Source organism: Pinus tabuliformis, chromosome 6 (assembly GCF_031772625.1).
Source record: "Pinus tabuliformis cultivar Carrire ecotype Pingquan chromosome 6, CPIR1, whole genome shotgun sequence".
Classification (NCBI taxonomy): Eukaryota; Viridiplantae; Streptophyta; class Pinopsida; order Pinales; family Pinaceae; genus Pinus; species Pinus tabuliformis.
Window position 1 is genome coordinate 369,886,292 of NC_142292.1, and position 25,061 is coordinate 369,911,352.

At 41.5% G+C, this 25,061-nt stretch overlaps 1 protein-coding gene across 1 annotated transcript in view; it reads left to right on the forward strand.

The window, feature by feature from the left end:
- Positions 1–25,061, forward strand: part of MSH4 (MUTS-like protein 4) — a 438,807-nt gene that overhangs the window by 107,162 nt on the left and 306,584 nt on the right. The window contains exon 7 of the mRNA XM_089373522.1: positions 11,348–11,455. Coding sequence (XP_089229648.1) covers positions 11,348–11,455 — 108 coding nt within the window. The remainder of the gene's footprint in view (positions 1–11,347; positions 11,456–25,061) is intronic.

The window sequence follows — 25,061 nt, forward strand, 5'->3', positions numbered from 1 at the left end:
CTTCAGAGAGGCTAGGGTTGCTGATGCAGAGGGCCAGAAGGCTGACGTAGGGCCTCCTGAGGCTAACGCAGATCCTTTCAGGGTGACGCAGGGCCAGCGATGGGCAGAGAGAGGCTGACGCAGTCCAGAAAGGTAGACGCTGGGGTTTCTGGGGCAGATTGGAGCTGAGGAGCTGCCGGAGGGATTATCCGGCGTTTCAACCGGGAAATTTGTCTCAAACTGAGAGGTATTACTGCCAAGGAAATTCTCTGTTGGGTAGGCCGGATTTGGCACCCAGAGTGTACTTTGATATTGCTTAATAGGAAAACCCTCAGATAGTTGCACCGGTTTTCCCACATTGCGTTTTTCCGGGGACATTGGTCCAAAAATAATGGTGTCATTTGGTGTGATTGTTTCTGTTTCCTTCAGTTGTTGATCTGTAATATGTTGAGCATGCACTAGTGTTTATTTTTAGTATTTACATTGTAAATAACTTGTTAAGTAACAAAACAAATAGGTAGGAATAAATCAGATAAAGTGTGTGGAGGGTTTCTAATTGGTAGACTTAGAAACTTCAACAGTATACATGCATGTTCGGCACTTCCAAGTAGCGTATGTAGAAGAAAAGCCTATTTTTCAGAGATGATTGATCTATCTGATCAGTGCTACTGTTTTACTGTTGTCTGTCAATGATGTCTTCATTAGATTTGAAAGTAGAACTGACTGTATAAGGAGATTGAGTCTGATTGATTGATTGATTGAGTGAGAAGGGTGATCTTTGCTGCTATCTGTTTAGAACTCTGTATTTTGACAGTAGATCTTCAGAATGTCACTGATTGGTAAATTTTGTGGTTAAGACGTTTTATGATTCAGTATCTTTAGAGGTATACGTAGGTGGGGTTAAAGGAAGTAGCGTAGACATGCAGGTTGGCTTCACTGAAGTAGCGTATACATTCTGACATATGATTTTTGAGGTTGCAATTGGTTTTGGTTGTTGATGCAGTGTTCTGGGTTCGACTCTGTGTTTTGGTTATAGTGATCTGACAGTTCAGATTGACTGATTCTTGGTAGATGTAATTATTATTTATTTTGAGCTTCAATGTTACTGATGGGTCCAGTATGAAAATTTGATGAAACGTGGCCTACATATTGTGTTGTTGTGTACCAAGAGTATCTAGTCTGAAAATTTATGAAACATGGTCCCTGGAGGAAGAGTGAAGGTAGTAGCCTTCTGTAGGCTGGTGCCTATGTACTGGTAAAGATATCCGTCAGTACAAGAGCTAGGGGGTTGGAGCTCCCTTCCAGTAGAAGTTGGAAAACGAGTGAAGGTTGTAGCCTTCAACAGGTAGATGCCTGCGTACTGGAAAAGTCTGCACCAGTACAAAATTTGTAAACACTTTTTATTATAATAAGATTGAAGACTGAGACGACAGCAGCGGTGGTTTTTTTCCCACATTGGGTTTCCACCTGAAAAATCCTGGTGTTCATGTGTGCTGCTTATGTGTGTTATTCTGTTCTTACTGCATCTGTTTACTGGTTAATGCATCACACTCTGATTTAAGACAATGAATTAGCTGTTTATTATATATACGCTGGTTTCATTCTTTATAGTCGCGGACATATGCTGGTTGGTTTCAGTAAAGTAGCATATACTGTTTAAAAAGGAAAATCATTATTGTGAAAGTTAAAATACTGATTCACCCCCTGTCCCTCTCAACATTTTTCCCAACACCTCTGGCGTTTGCGTCACCCTCTCTAGATTTGCGTTGTCTCTCCCGGTGCTGTTTTGCCTCTCTGCGATGTATTCTTCGGCCTTGGACTCAGGTCCCTCTACTGAACTACCCCCTCACTGCATCTCAAATCACTAGCTTGATGTTCTCAGCAAACCACGCCCCAAAAAAATCAAACTCTTTGATCTCTTGGTGTGTATCTCCAACTGACCATCAAGCCTCCTCTTATACTTTTCCTTTTGATGAATCAACGGTTAAGATTAAAACAACTTGATCCTCGTCACTTAGAACCTTCTCACCCATATTTTTATTAATACACATTAATATTTTTATTTTCTTATGTTTAGACTTAGGAACCTATTAAAAATATTAATTATTTTAATAACTCCTCATCTATGTGGAATTTCTCCAAACAATTTCTGAGCTCTGGAGATCTCATGTGCTCTAGCCCCTCCACCAAATTTTGGAGCTAGAGCACATCCGATGCTACCCAAAATCAAGACTGCCTCTTAGCAAGGAATGTGCTCTAGCAATACTCCCAACTAGAAGCATCACACTGATCCACTGCATCAGTTCTCTGTGTTGCTGATGCTTGGCCTACTACCCTTCATCCACTGCACTGTTGCTTCTTGTACTGCTACCCATGACTCTGCCATTGCCACTGCTACATCTGTACTGCAACTCGATCTCAAAATGTTGCATCATGCTGCCCATAGCACTGCCACTGCTAACTGCTGCATTGCAACTCAGTTGCTAAGAAGTAAGCAACTGAAAACTCATCCAAACACTGACATGCTGGTCAGTATGGATGCCTCATGATGTTGAAGCTATCTCTGTTGCTAATCTGTGCTGACCCTCTGCTGCCATTGCACTGTTGCAAATTGCTTGCCTCTCGCATTGCTACAACATCCACTGTGCTGCCTCAGACTTTGGCACTCTAGCAATGCCACTGTATCTCCATCACACCTCGCTCCAACCGACATCTATCATTATGCTACAGTCGTTAAGGGCTCCCGTAGCCGTATGTGATCCAAGAGTTTGGGCACATCAAGGATCTTGTCCCATGTAGTCCTCTCGAGTCTCGACTACAACTCCATGTCGCCCCACCTCTTCGCTAGAGGCGCATGAACACTCATGGCACAATCATCATCCTTGACATCCTTGTCTACCTTTCCTGGAGAAGCTTTTGAGACAGAAGCCTCCCCCCTGCCTTTCTTCCTCGGGCACTGAGTGGCATAATGTCCCAGTTCCCCACAGTTGAAGCATCTGACCTTGGTTATGTCATTCTTCTTCCTCTTCTGCTGCCCCTACTGTCCCGTTGATGTGAGAGCCGCATCCTCCTCCTTCTTGATCCGGGTTCCCTTGCCGCTACTCCCTGCCTTGTTCAACCTCCTGAGCTCTTCTTGTCGAAGAGCTACCCGCATCTCCTCTCAATTGGGGAGAGTCGCTCTGCCCAAAATACTTTGGACAAATGTCTCTTAGTCCTCGGTAACTGCATTCAGGGCAGTCCTGACCATGAACTCAGGATCTAGTGTAGACCCCACGAAAGTTAACTGGTCCCGAATCCCTTGCAACTTGAGAAGGAAGGGATCTATCTCCTCTCCTTTCTGCATCTATTATTGTCTCAGCTGATTTTCTGATAACATCTTCCGTTGCACGGAAGAGCCCTGGTACAAGGTGGTTAGGGTCTCTCACATCTCCCTTGTTGTTTCCTTCTCAGCAATATGTGGTACTACATGATCTTTGACCCCTTCGAGGATCATGCATTTTGCCTTCGCTTGGGCCTCCTCGTACTTCTTTGCTGCATCAGCGTCAACTGGAACAACAACCACTTTCAAGGCATAGTCATTGTTGTGATGTTTATCTAGGATTGCCAGGATCCTGGCCTTCCAGATGACAAATTGGATGCTGTGTCCAATCTGTCCTGATCCCTCAACCCATTCATTGCCTTCTCTACTAAAAAAAATATAACTAGTTCTCTTCTCCCTCTCCTGTTATCAATCTAGCAAGACTTGGATTTGGATTTCTATGGTGCAAAGAAACCCTCTAAGTAACAATTCCTCTCTAGACTCCTTCTGAGTCTTGATTTCCCTCTCAGAAATGCTCCGACCAACTGTCGAATTGCTCCTCTCTAATCCTCCTTTGTTGCTACAACTTGGATCTAGATTTCTTGGCTAGAAATCTCTCATGGTAGTGATTCCCTCTACCTTGGTTCAGTCTCCTTAGACACTGTTCTGCACCAACAAAAACAACGTCCCACCAGCTCCTCAAATCGAAATCTGCTCCGCTCCCTTAGTCCCGACAACTGAAGAATTTGAGCCCCTCTTGCTCTGCGCAAGTGTGCTAGACCAACTCATCATGGCCCCTGCGCCAATCCTTCCTAGCTCGGAAAGATGACGTGGCACTGCGTGAGCTTGATCTGCCCCCCTCTGCTTCTGCGCTGGCCTAGATAGTTGATGCAGCTACTGCGTGGGCTCCTCCCAGTTACTGCGTCACCCTCACTTGGATCAGAGTGCTGATGTAGGCACTGCGTGAGCCTCTGCGTCACCTTTTCTGCACTGTGTCACTCCTCCTTTTGTGTCTCTGGCTCTGGAACAATGCTGTCACTCGAGACAACTACTTTTCTGCTGCAGATTCTCTGAATTTCTTCGTTGGTGTCTTCAGTCTCCTATGATATGTAATGCTTAGATACCATGTGAAAATTTTTGAAACTACACATCAGAAATCCCTAGTGCAATCACTGGTTTATCATCTCCTACTTGTTCTTTTCTTTTAACAAATTATTTAATTACATAAACATCGATGAAAAACTCTATTGCAACCTACACATACATACAGATCATGAACTGAAATAAACAGAGACAAATACACAAGGGACATCGTTATTTTTGGACAATAGTCCCCAGAAAAACCCAATTTGGGAAAACGGTGCAGCATATAGAGGGTTTATATTATTAAGCAGATTCTTGAATACAACGAGGGTGCCAAACGCGGCTCACCCAACAGAGAATAACCTTGGCAGAAGTACCTCTATCTGGAGACAGATATTTTGGCAAATCCAGCAACTGGATGATCAAAGTCCACAAATGACAAATGCTGTCCCTAGTGTTGGGCAGCGATGGCTGCTCCAAGCTCTGCGCTGGAACTATGTCACCTCCTCTAGGAGTTGCATCACCCTCTTAGTGAGCCTCCCTCGCTCAGAAAGTCGATATTCTGAATTGCTCTCTCTGCCCCACACAAAAACCCCAGCGCTGCTTCTAAAGGCCTGCATCAACTCCTCCGGCTTTTGTGTTATTTGCGTTAGCTCCTCTGGCCTTTGCGTCACCCTCTCTAGAGCTGCGCTGTCTCTCCCGGTGCTACTCTGCCTCTAAGCTATGTATTCTTTTGCCTTGGACTTAGGTCCCTCTGCTGAACTGCCCCTCACTGCAACTCAGATCACTAGCTCGATTTTCTTAGCAAAACACACCCCAGAAAAATCAAACTCTTTGATCTCTTGGTGTATATCTCCAATTGACCCTCAGGCCTCCTCCTATACTTCTCATGTTGATGAATCAACGACTGCGATCTAATCTCTAATCAACGGCTAAGATTAAAACAACTTGATCCTCGTCACTTAGAACCTTCTCACCCATATTTTTATTAATACACATTATTTTTTATTTTCCTAAGTTTAGACTTAGGAACTCATTAAAAATATTAATTATTTTAATAAATTCTCATATGGGTGGAATTTCTCCAAACGACTTCTGGGTTCTGGAGATCTCATGTGTTCTAGTCCCTCCACCAAATTTCGGAGCTAGAGCACATCCGATGCTACCCAAAATCAACATAGTGGAATTGGGTGACAACAAAAGCTATGTTGTTAGAGGTCTGGGATCAACATCGTTGAAGCTGGATAATGGATCGAAGCTGCAACTCAACAACATTATATATGTTCTAGGTTTGAAAAACAATTTGCTTTCTATTTCTTATTTAGAAGATAAAGGGGAAAGAGTTGCTTTTGTTGATAGAAAAGTATTGGTTTTAGGAAAAGGCTCTAGCATTGATAAGGCTAGGGTTATTGGGGTTCGTGAAGGAAGTCTTTACCTCCTCTAGCTTTGGTTCATATAAGTCCCATTGAGCTATGGCATAAAAGGTATGGTCATATACATTATAAGGTCATCCCTACTCTTAGTCAATTGGTTCATGGTATTCCTAATATGAAGTTAGACCATGAAGGTTTGTGCAAGGGATGCTCTTTTGGAAAACATACAAGAAAGCCATTTCATAATTGTGAAACTAGGTCTAAAAAGATATTAGACCTCATCCATTCTGATGTGTGTGGGCCCATGTCTGACAAATCACTTGGAGATCATCTCTACTATGTGACATTCATTGATGACCATTCTAGAAAGACATGGCTCTACCTTCTCAAAACAAAAGATGAAGTATTTGATAAGTTCAAGGAGTTTAGGTCCAAAGTGGAAACCCTAACCGAAAGAAAGAATAACTTTTCATAGAATCCCATCCTCCATGGCTATGTAGGAAATCTAACTTAAGAAATTAAATCATGTTCATGGTATCACATGTTTTGCTTGAAAGTATGAATTACAGGTATAGAAGACCATGGTTTACACTTCAAGGAATTCGTACAAGGTTTGTCAAGAAACATCTCCAGGTATGTCTTAGAACATACATCTTGTAAAATTCTCTTCATCTTATTTTGAAATTTGTGTTACTAACATCGTTATGTCTAGTTGTCTTGAATCATAAAGATTCTTGTTATTGGGTGATTCATCACTTGATAAATCTACCCTCCTTACACCCTTAATTGTTCTTATAGAACCCTAGACAGGTTCTCTGGAAAACCCTAACCTAAGGGTATGCTAATGTGAATGTCTGAAACCCTAAACTGCTTAAGGTTATTGAGAAATGCTATTTGAAGTTCTTGTTGATGATGTCATGTTTGGGATTTTGGTATGATCATGAAATCTTAACTTATTAGGGTTGAACGATGTTTGTCTGAGATCTCGAACCTTTGAGATTTTTGGAATAGTAAGGTTTGCTTTGCTAAGTTACGAAACCCTAGCTTGGTCTAGGCTAGTATATGTATTAATGATATTCTTATGCATGATAATGAATTCCTAGATATTTGTGTTGACCCAGTTATTGATGGTCATAGGTCTTAGGATTTAATATAAGTCCATGTCTGAGATTATAGGATGATGATATTTGGAAATCTAGGGTGTTGCAGCCAAACCCTAGTAGTAGTTAAATTCTCTAGTATGTGTGATGTAACAATCTGAGATCTATTTATATAATGATTGTTGTGAAAATGAAATTCTAGGGTTTTGGAGTTGAACCTTAGTAGAAGTAAAAATCTCTGATGTATGATGACAAAATGATGATTTGAGATTTGTGTAAGATTGTTGAAATCTGGGTTTTAGTTGGGATTGATGTTTGATTGAAAATCTAGGGTTTGCAACTAACCCTAGTGGAAGCTGGTCATGTTGATGACTAAGCTGTGATTGGTTTTGATTATTGAATCTCATGTATGAAATCTAGGGTTTGTATAAAATCCTAGTAGAAAGTCTAACATATGAATTCTGAAAGTTAGATACATTGCAGATCTATACTTGTTTGAATTGTTTCTAGGGTTTGCTATATGTTGTAGTAGGGTATGTCATACCTTTGGAAAGAAACATTGAAACCCTAGATGTAATGAAAATTGTTATGAAATAAGCCTTGATGAAGTAGTCTAGGGTTTATGACAAAGTCCCTAGCAAGATGTTGAAGAGTATGTGTCTCTTGTTTATAATTAAGTTTGGGTATCTGATATATGCTTCCGTAATTATGATATGGCTAACTTCATGCTTCTATAGATTTGGTTGTACTTGCTATCTAAGTTGTGCAGGTACACAATCTTCAATATGGTGAAGATGTTCGTTGATGTGATAAGCATGATGGGGATGATGATAACTTTGATGAAATGGTTGGAAGCCACGAAAGATTCTTCGATGTCGTAAAGAAAAAGTAGAACTCCCTAGGTTAAGAGGGAGCTTGGATGAAATATCCCTAGGATAAGAGGATGGTTGAGAATATTCGTTGTACAGGAATGATTAGATCCTCTCTGATTAAGAGGGAATGACAGATATGGTTCTCTACTTCATGTGTCATGCACTAGACAATGACTAATCGCCGTAAGTTTTAGTGAAGGCCCTGAATGAGAGAAGGAAATTGGAGAATGCATTTTGATGTGCTGTTGAAAGAAGGAAAGTAGGATCCGATTGAAGAATATGTTGCTGCATATGAAGTAGGAAAGAAAAGTGTATGATTGAGGAATTTTTTGTCAAAGATTCGGTTGATAGTCCTACTATGGAAAGTTGAGAAGCAACATCTGTTGTCTGGAAGACCCCGGAGGTTTGTATTTGATTATGTACATGTGAAAGTATTATTGATTGGGGTTGTGTTTGTACAGGTAAATCTCTCGAAGGTTTTGAAAGCATGTTGGTTACCAATCAGTTTGATTGGGAGAGATTGGTTATCCTTGATCTGCTGGATCAAGGAGTGTTAAGGCTTTGTGAGTGAAGCATTTCCTGGGAGGACATCTGGCTGGCACTTTGTGTTGATGTATAGGTCCCGAAGTTGGAAAGGTGGTGTTGGTTATAGAGCTCTGTTTTTGGATACACACCTGGATATTTTGGTTGGTGGTTAGCAAGTAAGCCTGATGGTACCTCGAGGGGTTGAAAGCTTGAGTCCACCTTATTCCCACTTGGATAGCTTGCCTTGGTCAGGAGTCTAGTCCATGGCATTGTGGTGCCTAAAGTTCTTCATTGTTAATATAATTTGAGATTTTCCATTGTACTTGTATATGATGAATACCTCTCTAGTTAAGAGGAACTGTTGGAATGTAACTAGGTTTGGTCTTCATTTAACGTATTTGAGTCATCATGTAATGTACTTGTCAAAAGAATAAAGAAAATAATAATTATTATTACTATTGTGACTTATTAAAGCATGGGTTTCATGCTTGGGTTACCATGTTTTAGGTCAAAGTCCCCATTGAGGACTTCTAGGATTTATTCTGAGTCAGTAGAGTCATTGTACTTTTAAAGAGACCGTTCTTGGGCTTTTGAATCGTGTAAAAAGGTTAAGTATTGAGTCAAATATAATTTATGTATCCACCACACCAAGTCGGCCTAAGGACACTTATTTGACCTCACATGGAGCCTATAAATACAAGCAAGTCGAAGTCACTTGGAGTATCAAAATTCAAGCTAGTTCGATATCTCTAAGAGACTGAGAAGTGCGAAGTCTGAAGCCGGGAAGCCAAAGGAAGCGCAAGTTTGGGGAAGTCTAAGGAGAAGAAGAAAATCGAACTTTTGGTGCCTCTCTCTCTCTATTTCATGCCCTAGATTGGGAGATCTAAGTCTTCCAAGTTTCATTGATGTCGGAAGCTGCTTGATGCCAGACGCTGTTGCTTAGTCGAAGTTGCTGGAAATAGTTTCAAGATATGGGAGGCTGACTTGGTGTGGAGGGAAGGTCTGTTCTTTGTCTAGGGTGAAGAGTCTAAAAAAATACTATTGAAAGGAATAATTTTCTTGACTGGGTTTTCCCCTCAAGGGGGGTTTTGCCCTGGCATAGTGCCTACATCTCGTGTCTCTTGTTTTGTGATCTTCATACACACATAATATGGTAATTGCTTGATGAAAGATAAGATAATAAAGAAGTAAAAGAAGCCAACACACTCACAAGTAATTATCAAGAAAGGAGAATCAAACCCTAATACAACTGCTTTGATTTTCCAACAAGAGGCTGATTTTCCAGTGGTGCAAATTGCTCCAAAGCGGGGAGCGAATTACCCTAGCAGGCAGTGCAAGTTTCTCTAGGAGGACGAGTTGCAGGAGAGATCGATTTACACAGGGGGATCAATTTTCCAACTAAAGTCGAATTCCAGTGGAGGCCGAGTTAATTTCCAGCTAATGCGAGTTTGCTAGGGAGGGCCGATTTGCCAAGGCCGCACGTGTGGCTAGATTCAGTGAGCCAAAGGGAGGACGAATTGAATTAGGGGGGTCAAGTTATCTCCAGGAAGTCAAATTGACTTGCCTAAGTGATCAAAATATTTTTCTAGAGGTTTGCTAATTTTTGTCAAACAATTTTGTAATTTAATCCATCATAGATTTGGTGAAGAATAATAAAAAAAACTCATCTACAGAACTGATTTTCCCCACACTAGGGTTTTTCCAGGGACATATGTCCAAAAATATTGGTGTCCATTATTTGTGTGTGTGTGTGCATAATTTTCTCAGTTCCTGTGGTTATTTATTTTTCATTGAAGTTGTAATTGTGCTTTATTCAGTGTTTGCCACAAAGAATTTGCAGAAGACAAATAATCTAAATTGATAGGAGAATAATAATCAGCTAACTGCAACAACAATTAAAATTTCACAAACAGGGCCCAAGGTCATCCCTTGCGTCAAGAAAGCTCCATGATGCAGGCAAGTGACTTTTTAATTCAGAATTTGGGTCATAAAACCACAAATAAATAAAGTGGCAGAAAATTATAAAGAGATTGATCCTTATTCCAGTTCATCATTCTTCAAGATGCTTTGCCCTAGCAACATTCACACTATCCCAAGCATACTAAGAGAGTGACACATCATTTATATGGCCTTTCCAAGTCTTCCAAAGTATCCCAAATTTCTGCCATATGTGCTCTAGTTGCAAATCAGCCCTCAAAATAAGAACAAATCAGTTCATAAAGTTTCCAATTGGACAACGGTCAAGAATCTTCCATGTGGCATGCATAGGTCCAAGTTTCCATGAATAGTCCCAAAACTTCCTTGGGAGGTGTGACCAATGCCTCATTATACGTGAAGTGCTGCAGGAAATGTGAAAGTGCCCAAAAACTAGATTGCAACAAGACCATAGAGGAGTGCCATGCCATCCCACAAACTGCTTTATTCAGCCAAAATTTACTATAGGTACCCTTGCTAAAAAGAGGGGTAACAGGTACAAACATGACCAATCAATCTGATAAAGTTGAAATGAATAAAAGAGCAAGATAAATGATACTACCAAGTCATCTGGTAAGAATGCCATGTTCCCACTTGGTTTGCCATGGGTTGGGTAAACCATAAGGACGGCAACAAAGCTCTGCATGTACCTCCAGGTCCTACTTCCAACCTTGGATGTGCCAAAAGTTATTAATGAAGTACTAAATCTTGCATGCAAAGGATACATGTATCTATCCAGATTCCTAACATTAGAAACAATAAAAATGGCATGCATGCAGCCAAACTAATACTGTAAATATAAGTTGTGATTTTCTAAAACAAGTCCTATTGTTAATACAAGTTAAAATGATGAATGTTTGCTATTTCAATCTCAAGAATATTTGAATTAGAAGGTAATCTATAGCGGTTCAAAGGTCTATATTTTTTAACTGTTAATATGCAGTAAGTTTCCTTCTGTTCACATTCAATTCGTTGGCAGCACTTTTTTTCTGCATCCTATTTCATACAGAAGGCTTTTTGGTATTGCTCTGTTGTCTCATATTTTTACCTTGAGTATGGAATTCTGGCAAAAATTGAAAACATCACATGGTAACCTTTTTTGTGTGACAATCGATACATGATAGTTTTGTCTTAATGTATCAGTGTCCAGAACCTGGAAATAATTGAACCCTTGGCTTCTACTCCTGGACTTCCGACTAACAAGAAGAACAGCGTTTTCCACTTGCTGAACTCTACAAAAACTATTGGAGGGTATGTTCCTCAACTAAAATTGTTGTCCTCTTTTAATGTTTTTGCTAGTGCAGCTCTTGGTCTGTCTAGAACTTATTTTTATACATTGAAGAATGTTGACATTTGTGGCTAAACATGCTGAGCTATCTCTCAACTAAATTTGTACTGTTTTGTATGATGTTCCTTCTTTAATCTGAAATGTTTATTTAAAACTTTAGGAAGTGATTATTGTATTGAAAAATTTCAGGCTTGAAACAATTCTCATATCCGTCATTCTCAAGTAGTTTGTGGTTTGCTTATTGAAAGATCATGAAAAAAAATGTAGAAATATATTGCCAAGATCTATCTCTCTAAACTTGTATGGAAAACATCTAACAAATAAAATGATCGGAATGGGAAAGTTAGAGTTTGTTGTGCTAAATTCCAATTCAGAATAGTAAACAAAGTGCTTGAAGATGATGAGGTAAATTGCAAGTTTTACATGAGTTTTATTTTTTGTCTTTTATGTAATTCATGAGCTTAAAACGTGAATTTAAAAAAAAATAGTATACAACAATGCAACAGTGATACACTCAGCAATCGATAAAGGAGTTCACCCCTCCTGGGCTACGTCTTCTTAGTCCAGCTTCCAATGGCTTGACCCAATCTCATTATGCTCAAAATACTTTAGTGATAAAGAGTACATAAAGTGTGCTGACCAAAAGAGTGGCTAGTTTTCCCTCCAAGGAAACATTCTCCTACAAAGAACTCTCACTCTAAAAACATGGCAACCTACAGTGAGTCATGAAACAATCAGCAAGAAAAGGGTTCTCAAATCAAAACTCCATACTCCATCTGACAATGAGCATAACAAGTACATCAATTCACTTGAAGTATTAAAAGAGAACTTTCCTCAAAAACATAATGAGCAAAGAGAAACATGAGCTACACCATAGATGTCTCAGTTGCTGCAGAAAACATATGAAAGCTAGAAAACCCCTACAAGGTCCTCTCCATTCTCAAAAGCCTTCAAAAACTGATTCAACCCCCTGGTTGATCCTAACACCCATAGACATAAATCTGCAAAATGTTTCTTCAGAATTGCTCCAATGGATCTGAAACCTGTTCCATTAGCTTCAGAAGACCCAAAAATGCCTGTCTAGCCTCTTTCTGCTCCTGAAAAGACCAAAAACTGAGGAATCTATGATTTTTTTGTTGATTTTGGGTAGCATCGGATGTGCTCTAGCTCCGAAATTTGGTGGAGGGGCTAGAACATGTAAGATCTCCAGAACCTAGAAATGTTGGAATTTCTAAGTTTAACCCATTAGAAATTCTTCCTGTACTATCTGGTTTATTTCTTCCTACTTGTTTAATTACTTAACAAGTTATTTACCATGTAAATACTGAAAATAAACACAAGTATAGTATCAACATCTATAAATCATCAACTAAAAGAAAACAAGCACACAAGTGACACCGTTATTTTTGGACCAATGTCCCTGGAAAAACCCAATGCGGGAAAATCGGTGCAGCTATTCTGAGGGTTATATTATTAAGTAGTTTTCTGAGTACAACAGGGTGCCTAACCGCCTCACTCGACAGAGAAAAAATACCCGGCAACAATACCTCTATATCCGGAAACAGGTATTTAGAAAACTTGTCCTACGAAACCCTCTCCGGCACAACTGAAGCTCAGCGCTGGCCCTTCTGGCCTTTGCGTCAGCCCTCTGAGGCACTGCGCAGCCTCTGGGAGCCTCTGCGTCAGCCCTCTGAGGCACTTCGCAGCCTCTGGGAGCCTCTGCGTCACTCCCTCTGCCCTCTGCGTGGATGATGCAGTCTCTCTGGGCTCTGCACTGCCTCTGTTGGGCTTTACGTAGCCTGGACTGACTGCTGCTTTGGCTCTCTCCGCTTCTGTGTTGGTCTCCCAGTATTGTCCCTGCCTCTTTGCCTCGTACTCACTGCCCCTCGCTGCTGATCACTGATTCAACTTTGCTTAGCAACCCCGCTCTAGCAAAATGAATGACTGATCACTTTGGTGTATTCTCTAACTGACCCTCAAGCCTCCTCTTATACTTTTCTCGTTGGTCCATCAACGACCAAGATTACCTAATCAACGACTAAGATTAGATTTTGCTTGATCCATGACTTTTGGAACATTCTAACCCAGTTATATATTAATACCCATCAATATTTTATTTTTCTTAAGTTTAGACTTAGGAACTCCATTAAAAATATTATTTATTTTAATATCTCCCAAACCGGTTAGAATTTGCCCAAACCATTTCTGGGTCTTGGAGATCTCATGTGCTTTAGTCTCTCCACCAATTTTCATGGCTAGAGCACATCCGATGTTACCCCAAATCAGTAAGAAATCGTTTGGAGAAATTCCATCCAAATGGGGAGTTATTAAAATAATTAATATTTTTAATGGGTTTCTAAGTCTGAACTTAGGAAAAAAAAAATATTAATGTGTATTAATAAAAATATGGGTGAAAAGGTTCTAAGTGACGAGGATCAAGCCTGTTTTAATCTTAGCCGTTGATTAGAGATTAGATCATGACTGTTGATTTATAAACACGAAAAGTATAAGATGAGGCTTGAGGGTCAGTTGGAGATACACCAAGAGATCAAAGAGTTCGATTTTCTTGTGCGTGGTTTGCTGAGAAAGTTGAGCTAAGTGATCTGAGTTGCAGTGAGAGGGGCAGTTCGGCAGAGGGACTTCAGTGCAAGGCCGATGATACATAACAGAGAGGCAGAGCACCAAAAACAGAGACAATGCAGCTCCAGAGAGGGTGACGCAGAAGCTAGAGGGGCTAACGCAGTTACTTAGAGGCAGCGTTGGGGTTTTCTATGGGGTAGAGAGAGCAACAGTTCAGCATATCGACTTTTGAGGAAGGGAGGCTCACTGGGAGGGTGACACAACTCCTAGAGGAGGCTATGCAGTTCCAGCGCAGAGCTTGGAGCAGCGATCGTTGCCCAGCATTGGGAACAACAGTTGTCATTTGTGGGGTTTGATCATCCAGTTGCTGGATTGCCAAAATATCTGTCTTCGGATAGAGGTACTTTTGCTAAGTTTATTCTCTGTTGGGTAAGCTGGATTTGGCACCCTAGTTGTATTCAGAAATCTGCTTAATAGTACAAACCCTCTATATGTTGCACCATTTTCCTGCATTGGTTTTTTCTAGGGATGATTGTACAAAAATAACGGTGTCCCTTGTGTGATTGTCTCAGTTTATTTCAGTTCATGATCTGTATGTATGTGTAGGCTGCAATAGTGTTTTTCACCGCTGTTTAAGTAATTAAATAACTCGTTGAATGTAAAGAACAAGTAGGAGATGATAAACTAGTGATTGCAGTAGGATTTCTGATGAGTAGATTCATAAATTTTCACATGGTATCAGAGCATTGCAGATCATAGGAGACTGAAGACACCAGCGAAGAGATCCGGAGAATTTGTTGCAGAAAAAGCAGTTGTCCCGAGAGACAACATTGTTCCAGAGTTAGAGACATAGAAGGAGGAGTGATGCAGTGCAGAAAAGGTGACGCAGAGGCTCACGCAGTGCTTGTGTTAGCACTCTGAGCCAGGTGAGGGTGACGCAGTAGTTGGGAGGAACCCATGCAGTAGCTGCGTCAGCTATCTAGGCCAGCACAGAAGCAAAAGAAGGGGCAGATCAGGCTCACGTAGTGCCACATCAGCTAGGAAGGATTGACGAATTGGCCAGGAGGAGCTAATCCAGCTCATGCAGTGATTGTGCAGAGCTAGAAAGGCTCAAATTCTTCAGTTGCCGGGGCTAAGGGAGCAGGGCAGATTTCGATTTGAGGAGTTGGTGGGACGTTGTTTCTGTTGGTGCAAAACAGTGTTTGTGGAGACAGAGCCGAGGTAGAGGGAGTCACTTCCTTGACACATTTCTATCCAAGAAATCTAGATCCGGGTTGCAACGGCAAAGGAGGATTGGAGAGGAGCGATTCGACAGTTGGCCGGAGGATTTCCGAGAGGGAAATCAGGACTTAGAGGGAGTCTAGATAGGAGCTTGTTCCTTAGAGGGTTTCTTGTGCCCAAGGAATCCAGATCCAAGTCCTCCTAGATTGACGGCAGGAAAGGGAGAAGAGAACCAGTTCCATTCTTGGGCAAAGATGGCAATGAATGGGTTGAGGGATCAGGACAGATTGGATGGAGCGTCCAATTTTTTCATCTGGAAGGCCAGGATCATGGCAATCCTAAATAAACATCACATAAAAAGGACTACGCCTTGAAAGTGGTTGTTGTTCCAGTTAACGCTGATGCGGCAAAGAAGTACGAGGAGGCCTAGGCGAAGGCAAAGTGCATGATTCTGGATGGGTTCAGAGATCATGTGGTACCACACATTGCTGAGAAGTAAACAACAAGGGAGATGTGGGAGACCCTAACCACCTTGTACCACGACTCTTTCGTGAAACTGAAGATTCTATTAGAAAATAAGCTGAGACAGTACCAGATGTAGAAAGGAGAGGAGATAGATCCCTTCCTTCTCAGGTTGCAAGGAATTCGCGACCAGTTGACTTCCATGGAGTCTACACGAGATCCTGAGTTAATGGTCGGGACTGCCCTCAATGCAGTGACCGAGGACTGGGAGAAATTTGTCCGAAGTATTTTGGGTAGAATGACTCCCCAGTTGGGAGGAGATGTGGGCAGCTCTTCGACAAGAAGAGCTCAGGAGGTTGACCAAGGCAGGGAGTAGCGGCAAAGGAGCCCGAGTCAAGAAGGAGGAGGAGGAGGATGCAACTCTTGCATCGTCGGGATAGCAAGGACAGCAGAAGAGAAATAAGGACATCACCAAGGTCAGATGATTCAACTGTGGGGAGCTGGGACATTATGCCACTTAGTGCCCCTGGAAGAAGGGCAAGGGGGAAGCTTCTGAATTGAAAGCTTCTCTAGCAAAAGTAGATAAGGATGTCGAGGATGATGATTGTGCCATGAGTGCTCATACGCCTCTGGATAAGAGGTGGGGCGACATGGAGTTGTAGTCGAGAGGACTACATGGTGGGTAGGATCCTTGAGGTGCCCAAACTCTTGGATCACATACTGCTACGGGAGCCCTTAACGATAGTAGAAAAATGACGGGTGTCAGTTGGAGAGAGGTGTGATGGAGCGACAGTGGCATTGCTGGAGTGCCAAAGTCTGAGGCAGTGCAATGGATGTTGTAGCAGTGCTAGAGGCATAAAGTAGTTTGTAACAGCGTAGTGGCAGTAGAGGGTTAGCATAGATTAGCAGCAAAGGTAGCTTCAACATCAAGAGGCATCCATACTGACCAGCATGTCAGTGTTTGGGTGAGTTTTTCAGTTACTTTCTTCTCAGTAACGGAGTTGCAGTGCAACAGTTAGTAGTGGTAGTGTTATGGGCAACATGATGCAACATTTTGAGAGGGAGCTGCAGTGCAAATGTAGCAGTGGTAGTGGCAGAGTCATGGGTAGTAGGAAAGGAAGCAGCGATGCAATGGATGAAGGGAAACACACCAAGCATCACATAGAGGATCGATGCAGTGGATCAGTGTAATGCTTCTATGGGGAAGTATTGCTAGAGCACATTCCTCGCTAAGAGGGAGTGTTGATTTTGGGTAGCATAAGATGTTCTCTAGCTCTGGAATTTGGTGGAGGGGCTAGAATACGTAAGATCTCCAGAACCCAGAAATCGTTTGGAGATATTCCACCCAGATGAGGAGTTATTAAAATAATTAATATTTCTAATGGGTTCCTAAGTCTAAACTTAGGGAAATAAAAATATTAATGTGTATTAATAAAAATATGGGTGAGAAGGTTCTAAGTGACGAGGCTCAATCTTGTTTTAATCTTAGTTGTTGATTAGAGATTTGATCACAGTCGTTGATTCATCAACAGGAAAAGTATAAGAGGAGGCTTGAGGGTCAGTTGGAGATACACCAAGAGATCAAAGAGTTTGATTTTTCTGGGGCGTGGTTTGCTGAGAAAGTCGAGCTAAGTGATCTGAGTTGCAGTGAGAGGGGCAGTTCGGCAGAGGGACTTCAATCCAAGGCCGAGAATACATAGCAGAGAGGCAGAGCAGCAACAGGAGAGACAACGCAGCTCCAGAGAGGGTGACGCAGAAGCTAGAGGGGCTGACGCAGTTCCTTAGAGGTAGCGCTAGGGTTTTCTGTGGGGCAGAGAGAGCAGCAGTTCAGCATATCGACTTCTGAGCAAGGGAGGCTCACTGGGAGGGTGACGCAGCTCCTAGAGGAGGTGACGCAGTTCCAGCATAGAGCTTGGAGTAGCCATCATTGCCCAGCACTGGGAACAACAATTGTCATCTGTGGGGTTTGATCATCCAGTTGTTGGATTGTCAAAATATCTGTCTCTAGATAGGGGTACTTCTGCCATGTTTATTCTCTATTGGGTGAGTTGGATTTGGCACCCTAGTTGTATTCATAAATTTGCTTAATAATACAAACCCTCTATATGTTGCACCAGTTTTCCCGCATTGAGTTTTTTCGGGGACGATTGTCTAAATATAATGGTGTCCCTTGTGTGATTGTCTCAGTTTATTTAAGTTCATGATCTGTATGTATGTGTAGACTGCAATAGTGTTTTTCATCGTTGTTTAAGTAATTTAATAACTTGTTGAATGTAAAGAACAAGTAGGAGATGATAAACTAGTGATTGCAGTAGGATTTCTGATGTGTAGATTCAGAAAATTTCACACTTTTCTCTCTTTTAACCAATTCTGCAGTTAACCTCCCTACAATTCAGCCCAAACCCAGCATGGGCGCCCCGAACGCGGAACTGCTCCTCTAAACCTAGCTCAATTCCCGCCTGACAGGAGAAATTCTAGGACCATTAATTTTGCCAGCCCCTGAAATCCGCACCCCTGGGCACATGGGCCTCCATACGGCCTGGGGCTGGCCCCCCACTGTTGGCGGTCAAACTGACGGTTTAGGCTAACTGCAAACCCAGTCACATGTCGACAGTTAGGGCTCGGCAGTTTCGGAGGCGAGTAGTTAGGCGAACGGCTTGTTGACTGGCGGTTGGAGTGTTCACATGGGCGACGGTTTGTTAACGCCCGACAGTTAGGGCTTGGGTTGTGGAACCATTTGTAGTAGCCGTGGTGGTAATCACATGCGGGCGGTTAGAGTTTAAGGCCGATGGTTAGTTAAACCCTGACGGTTGAAGTGGACTGTTAACATGATATGCCAGTGGTTGTGGTAATAGTTACCGCCACAGGAGTGGGCTAGGGCCTAGCCCTTGGCCCCCATGCTCACGGTCTCGTGGCGCGGGGGTGGCCAGGGGCTAGGCCCTAGCACGCCCCCAATTCCATATGTGCCACCCTTCAAACTTTAAAATAAAGTCTCCACCAACATTTATCAAGCGATACACATGGCCTATTGGTAATGCATGCGGTTAGTTCGGTGGAGGTTGTAGGTTTGATTCCCACATAGGCTATTTAGGCCCAAAAAAAATTGGTGGGCCCCATGCTGCCACGTGGCGGCCTCTGGTTGGGCCACGTGGCAGCCTGTGGTTGGCCACTGAACAACCAATCCAAATCGACTAACTCAACTTTGTACCCTGTGACACGAGGTGGACCCCGATTGGATGCATAAAAATACAATCAGCCTGCCACGTTAGTAGTATGGATTGTTGACTGGGCTGTCACAATTTTTCCAAATTCCCCTGTTTTGGAAAACGGGCAGAACGCATTTCTGGGAGCATACGATGTCTGTTTTGCGCGAAATGAGTTGCGCCAGATTGAGAATGACAAGCACTACACGGTCGTTTAAGTTCCACACCAATCCAACAACTTTGAATTTTGAGCAAATTTTTGAGCTCCGGATCACTAAAGTAGATCTATCAAATAAGAGAAAGGAGACAAGAAATTTACATGGTAAATCCCAAGGTGGGCAAACATCCAAGGACTCAAGGCCTTCCTTATTCTTTCATATATCTCACGGTTACAATAGCTAGAGCACACGCATGTATGGAGTTCAAATGGTATCATACAACTCTCAATCATATGAATGATCTAGCCTAAGGACCCCTAGGGTTTAGGCTAAGGATAAACACTGTAAGCCATCCTGCACCCTCTTGATTCAAGACCAATTGCCTCATATTTATAATAACTAGGAGAAACCTAGACCTTTGATTATAAGTCACAATCAAGTTTGGAGATCAACCAATCCTTAAAGGCTGATGACAATCTCATCAAGAGACAAAGGAAAATTGGATAAAAATGATCTGTGAGTGTAGTTCATTGTTACTTGAGAAATAGGTCACCACCAAATAATTCCCTAAACTACTTACATGAGTACATGAGCAATATTATTAAAGTCTAGTGAGGCCATGTTACATGTATAAGTGCCCCACAAATGACGTTATAATGATCATCATTATGACGCTAAATAAAAAATCATGTCAAGCCACTGAACAGCATTAGAACACAATCTAACATTTCCCTGTAATGTTGACTGGAGGAATGAGCACCTGAGCCGACAAAGGAGTTGTATTACATAAGAATAACAGGGCAATAGAATGAGATTCGAGATCTTAAAAGACTAATGATTCCTCATTGTGTATAAATGTCTCACAACCATCATAGTGATAGGATACACAACAATAGATGTGGCCACTAGACAATCATTACATGATGGGCTATAATGAATGCATTTGGAAGAGGATGGCATTATATTACATTCCTCTTAATGACAACTTCAAAAATCCGAAATAAGTAGCAAAGATAGCTTCAAACTTTTCTGATATCAAGGATAAATTGTTGAGTGGAACAATGTAGGGAACCATAAATTAGCTACAACCAGATTGTCAATAAGGTGCAAAGAGAAGACACCAGCTATTGTCAAGAACCAATGCAGAATGACTAGAAATGACAACATCAATGTGCTCATGATGATGTGCCAAGAAACTCAAGATGTAGTAATATATAGAATCAGTATGTCTCTAAACCATTCACACATGCCACTTAGCAGTGAGTGAAGCAAATAGAGAGGTAACTACAAGAAAGAACCTCCAAAAGAGAGAACATGAATCATCATGTCTAGTCCACAATGTATTAAAGAAAAATATTTCCAGGAAGACATGAATGATAACAAAAGATGAAGTTGAGAGTGATCCAATAGCTTGAAAGTGCGACGACCAACTAGAGTGTTTCAATAAAAAACAAATGCTTAAATTGTGAAATTTTAAATACTGTTGCAGTTACTGGTTATTATTCGTCTGTCTATTTAGATTATTTGTCTTTTGCAAAATATTTCCGGAAAATACTGAATAAACACTACTACAACTTCACAAAAAAAATTAGTAACCATAGGAACTGAGAAAATTATACACGCACAAATAATGGAAACTGATATTTTTTGACAAATATCCCTGGAAAAACCCCGAAGGGAAAACCAAGTATGCAGATGAGGGTTTTAATTATTAAATTCTTCAGCGAAAAAATATTACAACTTGGTTGCTGTAAAATGGCAAAGCTACAGAAAATTATTTTGATCACTTATGCAAGTCTCCCTGACCTCCTGGAAGTAATTCGTCCCACCAAAACAAATGCAGCCTCCCTTTAAAGCTCAATTTGGCTCACACGTGCGGCCTGGAAGATAAACTTGACCCTCCTAGCAAATTGTACTGGCTGGGAAAATCAACTCAGCATCCACTGGAAAATCTCGACTTCTACTGGAAAATCAATCCTCCTGTGCAAGTTGACCTCTTGCAAATTATCCTAGCTTTGGAATTTCTCCCTCTCTAAGCAATTTGCACTACTTGCTAGGGTAATTCACACCCCTTCCTGGAGAAACTTGCACTATTGGAAAATTAGCCTCTCTCTGCAGAAAAATCAATCTCCAACTCTCCCTGGATATTGCTGTAAAGAATCTCTCCAGTAATCTTTGCTGAAACCCCTTCTATTGATGTCCCTGCGCTGCCTCTGCGCCCTTGCTATCACTGCAACTTTGTGTTTCGATATGTTATGCAAATTCCCTTTGATTTCCTCTAATCTGTGTTGATAATATCGGTATCGACAAAATATTGGCAGGGTCCTATTGACCACTGAAGTGTACCCAAAGATTTTTGAAGACTCCTTTCCCAAGGATGTATCATAATCTTCCTGTACCATCGAAGTTCACTATATTATCAGATTTTTTCAACTCTACTTCTCATATTCTTTTGTTGTATTCAGATTCCACATGCCCTATGGGGATGATGTAAAGTGATGCTAGTATGATGAGGTGAGTCATGTAACATGCCTAGGTAACTTGAGAGTCTGTCATCAAGTGAGTTTAAAGTGAGTTTACTTTGGGAGGTTTTTTTCACTTGGTTAATTCTTAGGTCCTTATGGAGACTTAATAATTAATTGAGTTTTTTTCCTCCAAGCATAACCCCAAAGCCGGAGTGCGGCTTGATGATGAGGCCTTGGGTGAGTCCTAGTGTCTAGAATCATTGTATATTACCATACTAGATCACTCGTAAAATTTCGTGGAATTTGATTAAGTTTAAGGGGTCAATTTTTTTGATTTTTTAAATTTCCCGCAGGGCGGAAATTTGAATAAAATCTGAATGTAAAATGTAATAAGTGATGTATAGAGAATTTGTATGGGGTATGTGTGCTCAAAATTACACCTCTCACCCTCAAATTTCTACTATGACACACTTTGAGGGGTAAAAAATAAGTTCTAGACCCTCAAAACCCACTTTTCCTAAGTTTTGTGGAAAATGTGGCAATAAATTAGCCAAACAATTAAATAAATGGAGAAAAATAAATATCCACACATGCTCAAATGATGTGGAAATGACGTGGAAAACCATTGAAGAGTCAAAGTGAAGTTCCAAAGTGATGTGGTCTCCTTGATTTAAGGAAAATACATGTGCTCTAAAGAAATCAAATTCTCATGGAGGGGACCACGAGTTTCTCAAGGAAAGTGCATTTAATGAAGAAAGGAATTGGAGTTGGCTTGATGAGTCATCATTTGGTGGGCTTTGGACTTGGCGTTCCACTAGAGATGAGTGGAGAGTGGTCTCCTACTGCTCCACTCTCACATACACATGTTCATTACCTCAACAAGTTCTCCTCCTCAAGGATTGTGTGGGCCTCTCTAGAGGGAATCGAATGGCCACTTGGGGAAAATTGGATTGCATGAAGGAGCCTCGGGATTGTCATCGTCACACTTGTCACATGGTTTTTCATTGGGATTTGCTCTTATTTTTCTATGCTCTATTATATAGAAGAATGGGAGCAAATCCCAATGAAAAACCATGTGACATGTGTGATGATGACAATCCCGGGGCTCCTTCATGCAATTAGATTTTCCCCAAGTGGCCATTCGATTCCCTTTAGAGAGGTCCACGCAATCCTTGAGGAGAGAACCCGTTAAGGTGGAAGGGACACGTGTATGTGAGAGTGGAGTGGTAGGAGACCACTCTCCACTCATCTCTAGTGGAACTCCAAGTCCAAAGCCCACCAAATGATGACTCATCAAGCCAACTCGAATTCCTTGCTTCATTAAATGTATTTTCCTTGAGAAACTCGTGGTCCCCTCCATGAGAATTTGATTTCTTTAGAGCACATGTATTTTCCTTAAATCAAGTAGTCCACATCACCTTGGAACTTCACTTTGACTCATCAATGATTTTCCACCTCATTTCCACATCATTTGAGCATGTTTGGATATTTATTTTTCTCCATTTATTTCATTGTTGGGCTAATTTATTGCCACATTTTCCACAAAACTTTGGAAAAGTGGGTTTCGAGGGTCTAGAACTTATTTTTTTACCTCTCAAAGTGTTGGGTAGCAGAGGCCCCGCATAACGGTTTTGGGGCTCAAAGCCCACAATTTTGGGTAAAAGGATGGTAAAGGATCCGCAAGGTGCGCGGAGCGCGAATTGTAATGAGTCAAGTCAAAGTGTTGTCCGCCCGAAAATAATGTAAGAAAATAGAAAGTGAGTCGGCCTTCCCATGGTCCGCGGACCATGGGAATGTATAAATAGAGCAAGGCTCTAAGGTTAGAGGGGAGTTAATTGTTTTGGATCTTAATGTTATGGGTTTATGAAGGCAATATTCTCTCTGTGTCTGTAAGTCCGAGTCAAGGGTGTGGGTAGATAGATAGAGGCTCTGCAGCTCATTGTTTTAACAAACGGCCGTTTCGATACCGAAACGACCGGGTTGATCCGAGCCATTACCCTCTGCTGTGACCCGGCCCTTGGAACAGTTCGACTGGCCGAGTCATGGCTGACTCGGCCAACTCGGCCGTTTCCGTTATGACTCGGCCGAGTCACAAAAAAATGCCCAGGCACACGTCAAACTGTGATTTAATAAATTTTTAATGGATTTTTAAAGTGTTTTTTGGTTGGTTTGGACTCCAAGCAGTTATATGAATTTGCTAAATGACTTTTGGGGTCCATTTCCCCCTCCCAAACCCTATTTAACACACCCAAGTGCTCTCATTTTCTCACAACAATCTTATGCATTTGAGTGAGAGTCTTCTTTGAGAGTTAGTGAGCAGTTCTTGAGCTTGTTTTGGAGCAGCAGTGAGGAGTCTTGGAGGAGCATTGTAGCTGGAGTGAGGAGCTTCTTGGGCAGCCATTTGGAGCAGCATTGAGGAGTTGATTCTTGGAGCAAGCTTGAGGAGGCAGTTTGTGCCTGGAGGTATTTTTTTTCACCTCTATAAATCTGTTTTTGCTTAGTAAATTTTAGGTGCATATCTAGAAAGCTTAGAGAGTGTTTTTGTCAAATAAATGAACATTGAATCAAGGTTTTTTTTTTTCATTTTTAGATTGTTTGCTTTCATTTCCTAGTCAAAAAATGGCACCTAGAGCAAGAGATCCTGCTTGGGCATATGTTGAAATGGTTGATAGTCAAATGCAATGCAAATTTTTCCATAGGAAAATTAAGGAAGGTCCTGGGGGCATTAATAGGCTGAAACAACACTTGGCAGGGATTAGAGGCCAAATTACCCCATGTACCTCACCAGAAATTGGGGAGATTAGGAAGAATTTGTTGGCCAGCTTTGAGAAATTTAAAGAAGATAAGGCTAGGCAAAGAGACATACAGGCTGAAATTGGGAGGAAGAGGGAGATACAAAAAATGATGGCTGCCAACCCCCATTATGATTTTGAGGGTTCTTCCTCTATCCCTCAAACTGATACATCCAACCCTTTCCGATATGTTCCTCCCTCTTTTGGTTCTGTTCAAGATAAGGGAAAGGGTAGAATGAAAAAGGGTGATGTGACTATCAAAAGTTATTTCACTCCCTCCTCTCCATCAGATGCACATGGTCCTGAAGTTAGTAAAACTCAAATGCAGCCCACTTTAGATGACCATTGGAAGAAAGAATTGAGGGAGACTGCTTGTGAGTACATAGCTAGATGGTGGTATGATGCTGATATTCCCTTTAATGCTGCTCGTTCACCATATTATGAGCCTATGTTTGATGCCATACATGCTGCTGGAAAAGGCTTCAAAGGCCCTACTATGCATGAGCTAAGGGGGTTTCGTTTGCAGAAAGAAATTCAATCCATTAATGAGTATTTGCAAGAGTTAAAGGACTCATGGGCAAGAACAGGGTGTACCATCATGTCAGATGGATGGACTGATTAAAGAAACCGTACCATCATAAACTTTCTTGTCTTCTGCCCATAGGGAACCATGTTTTTAAAATCAGTT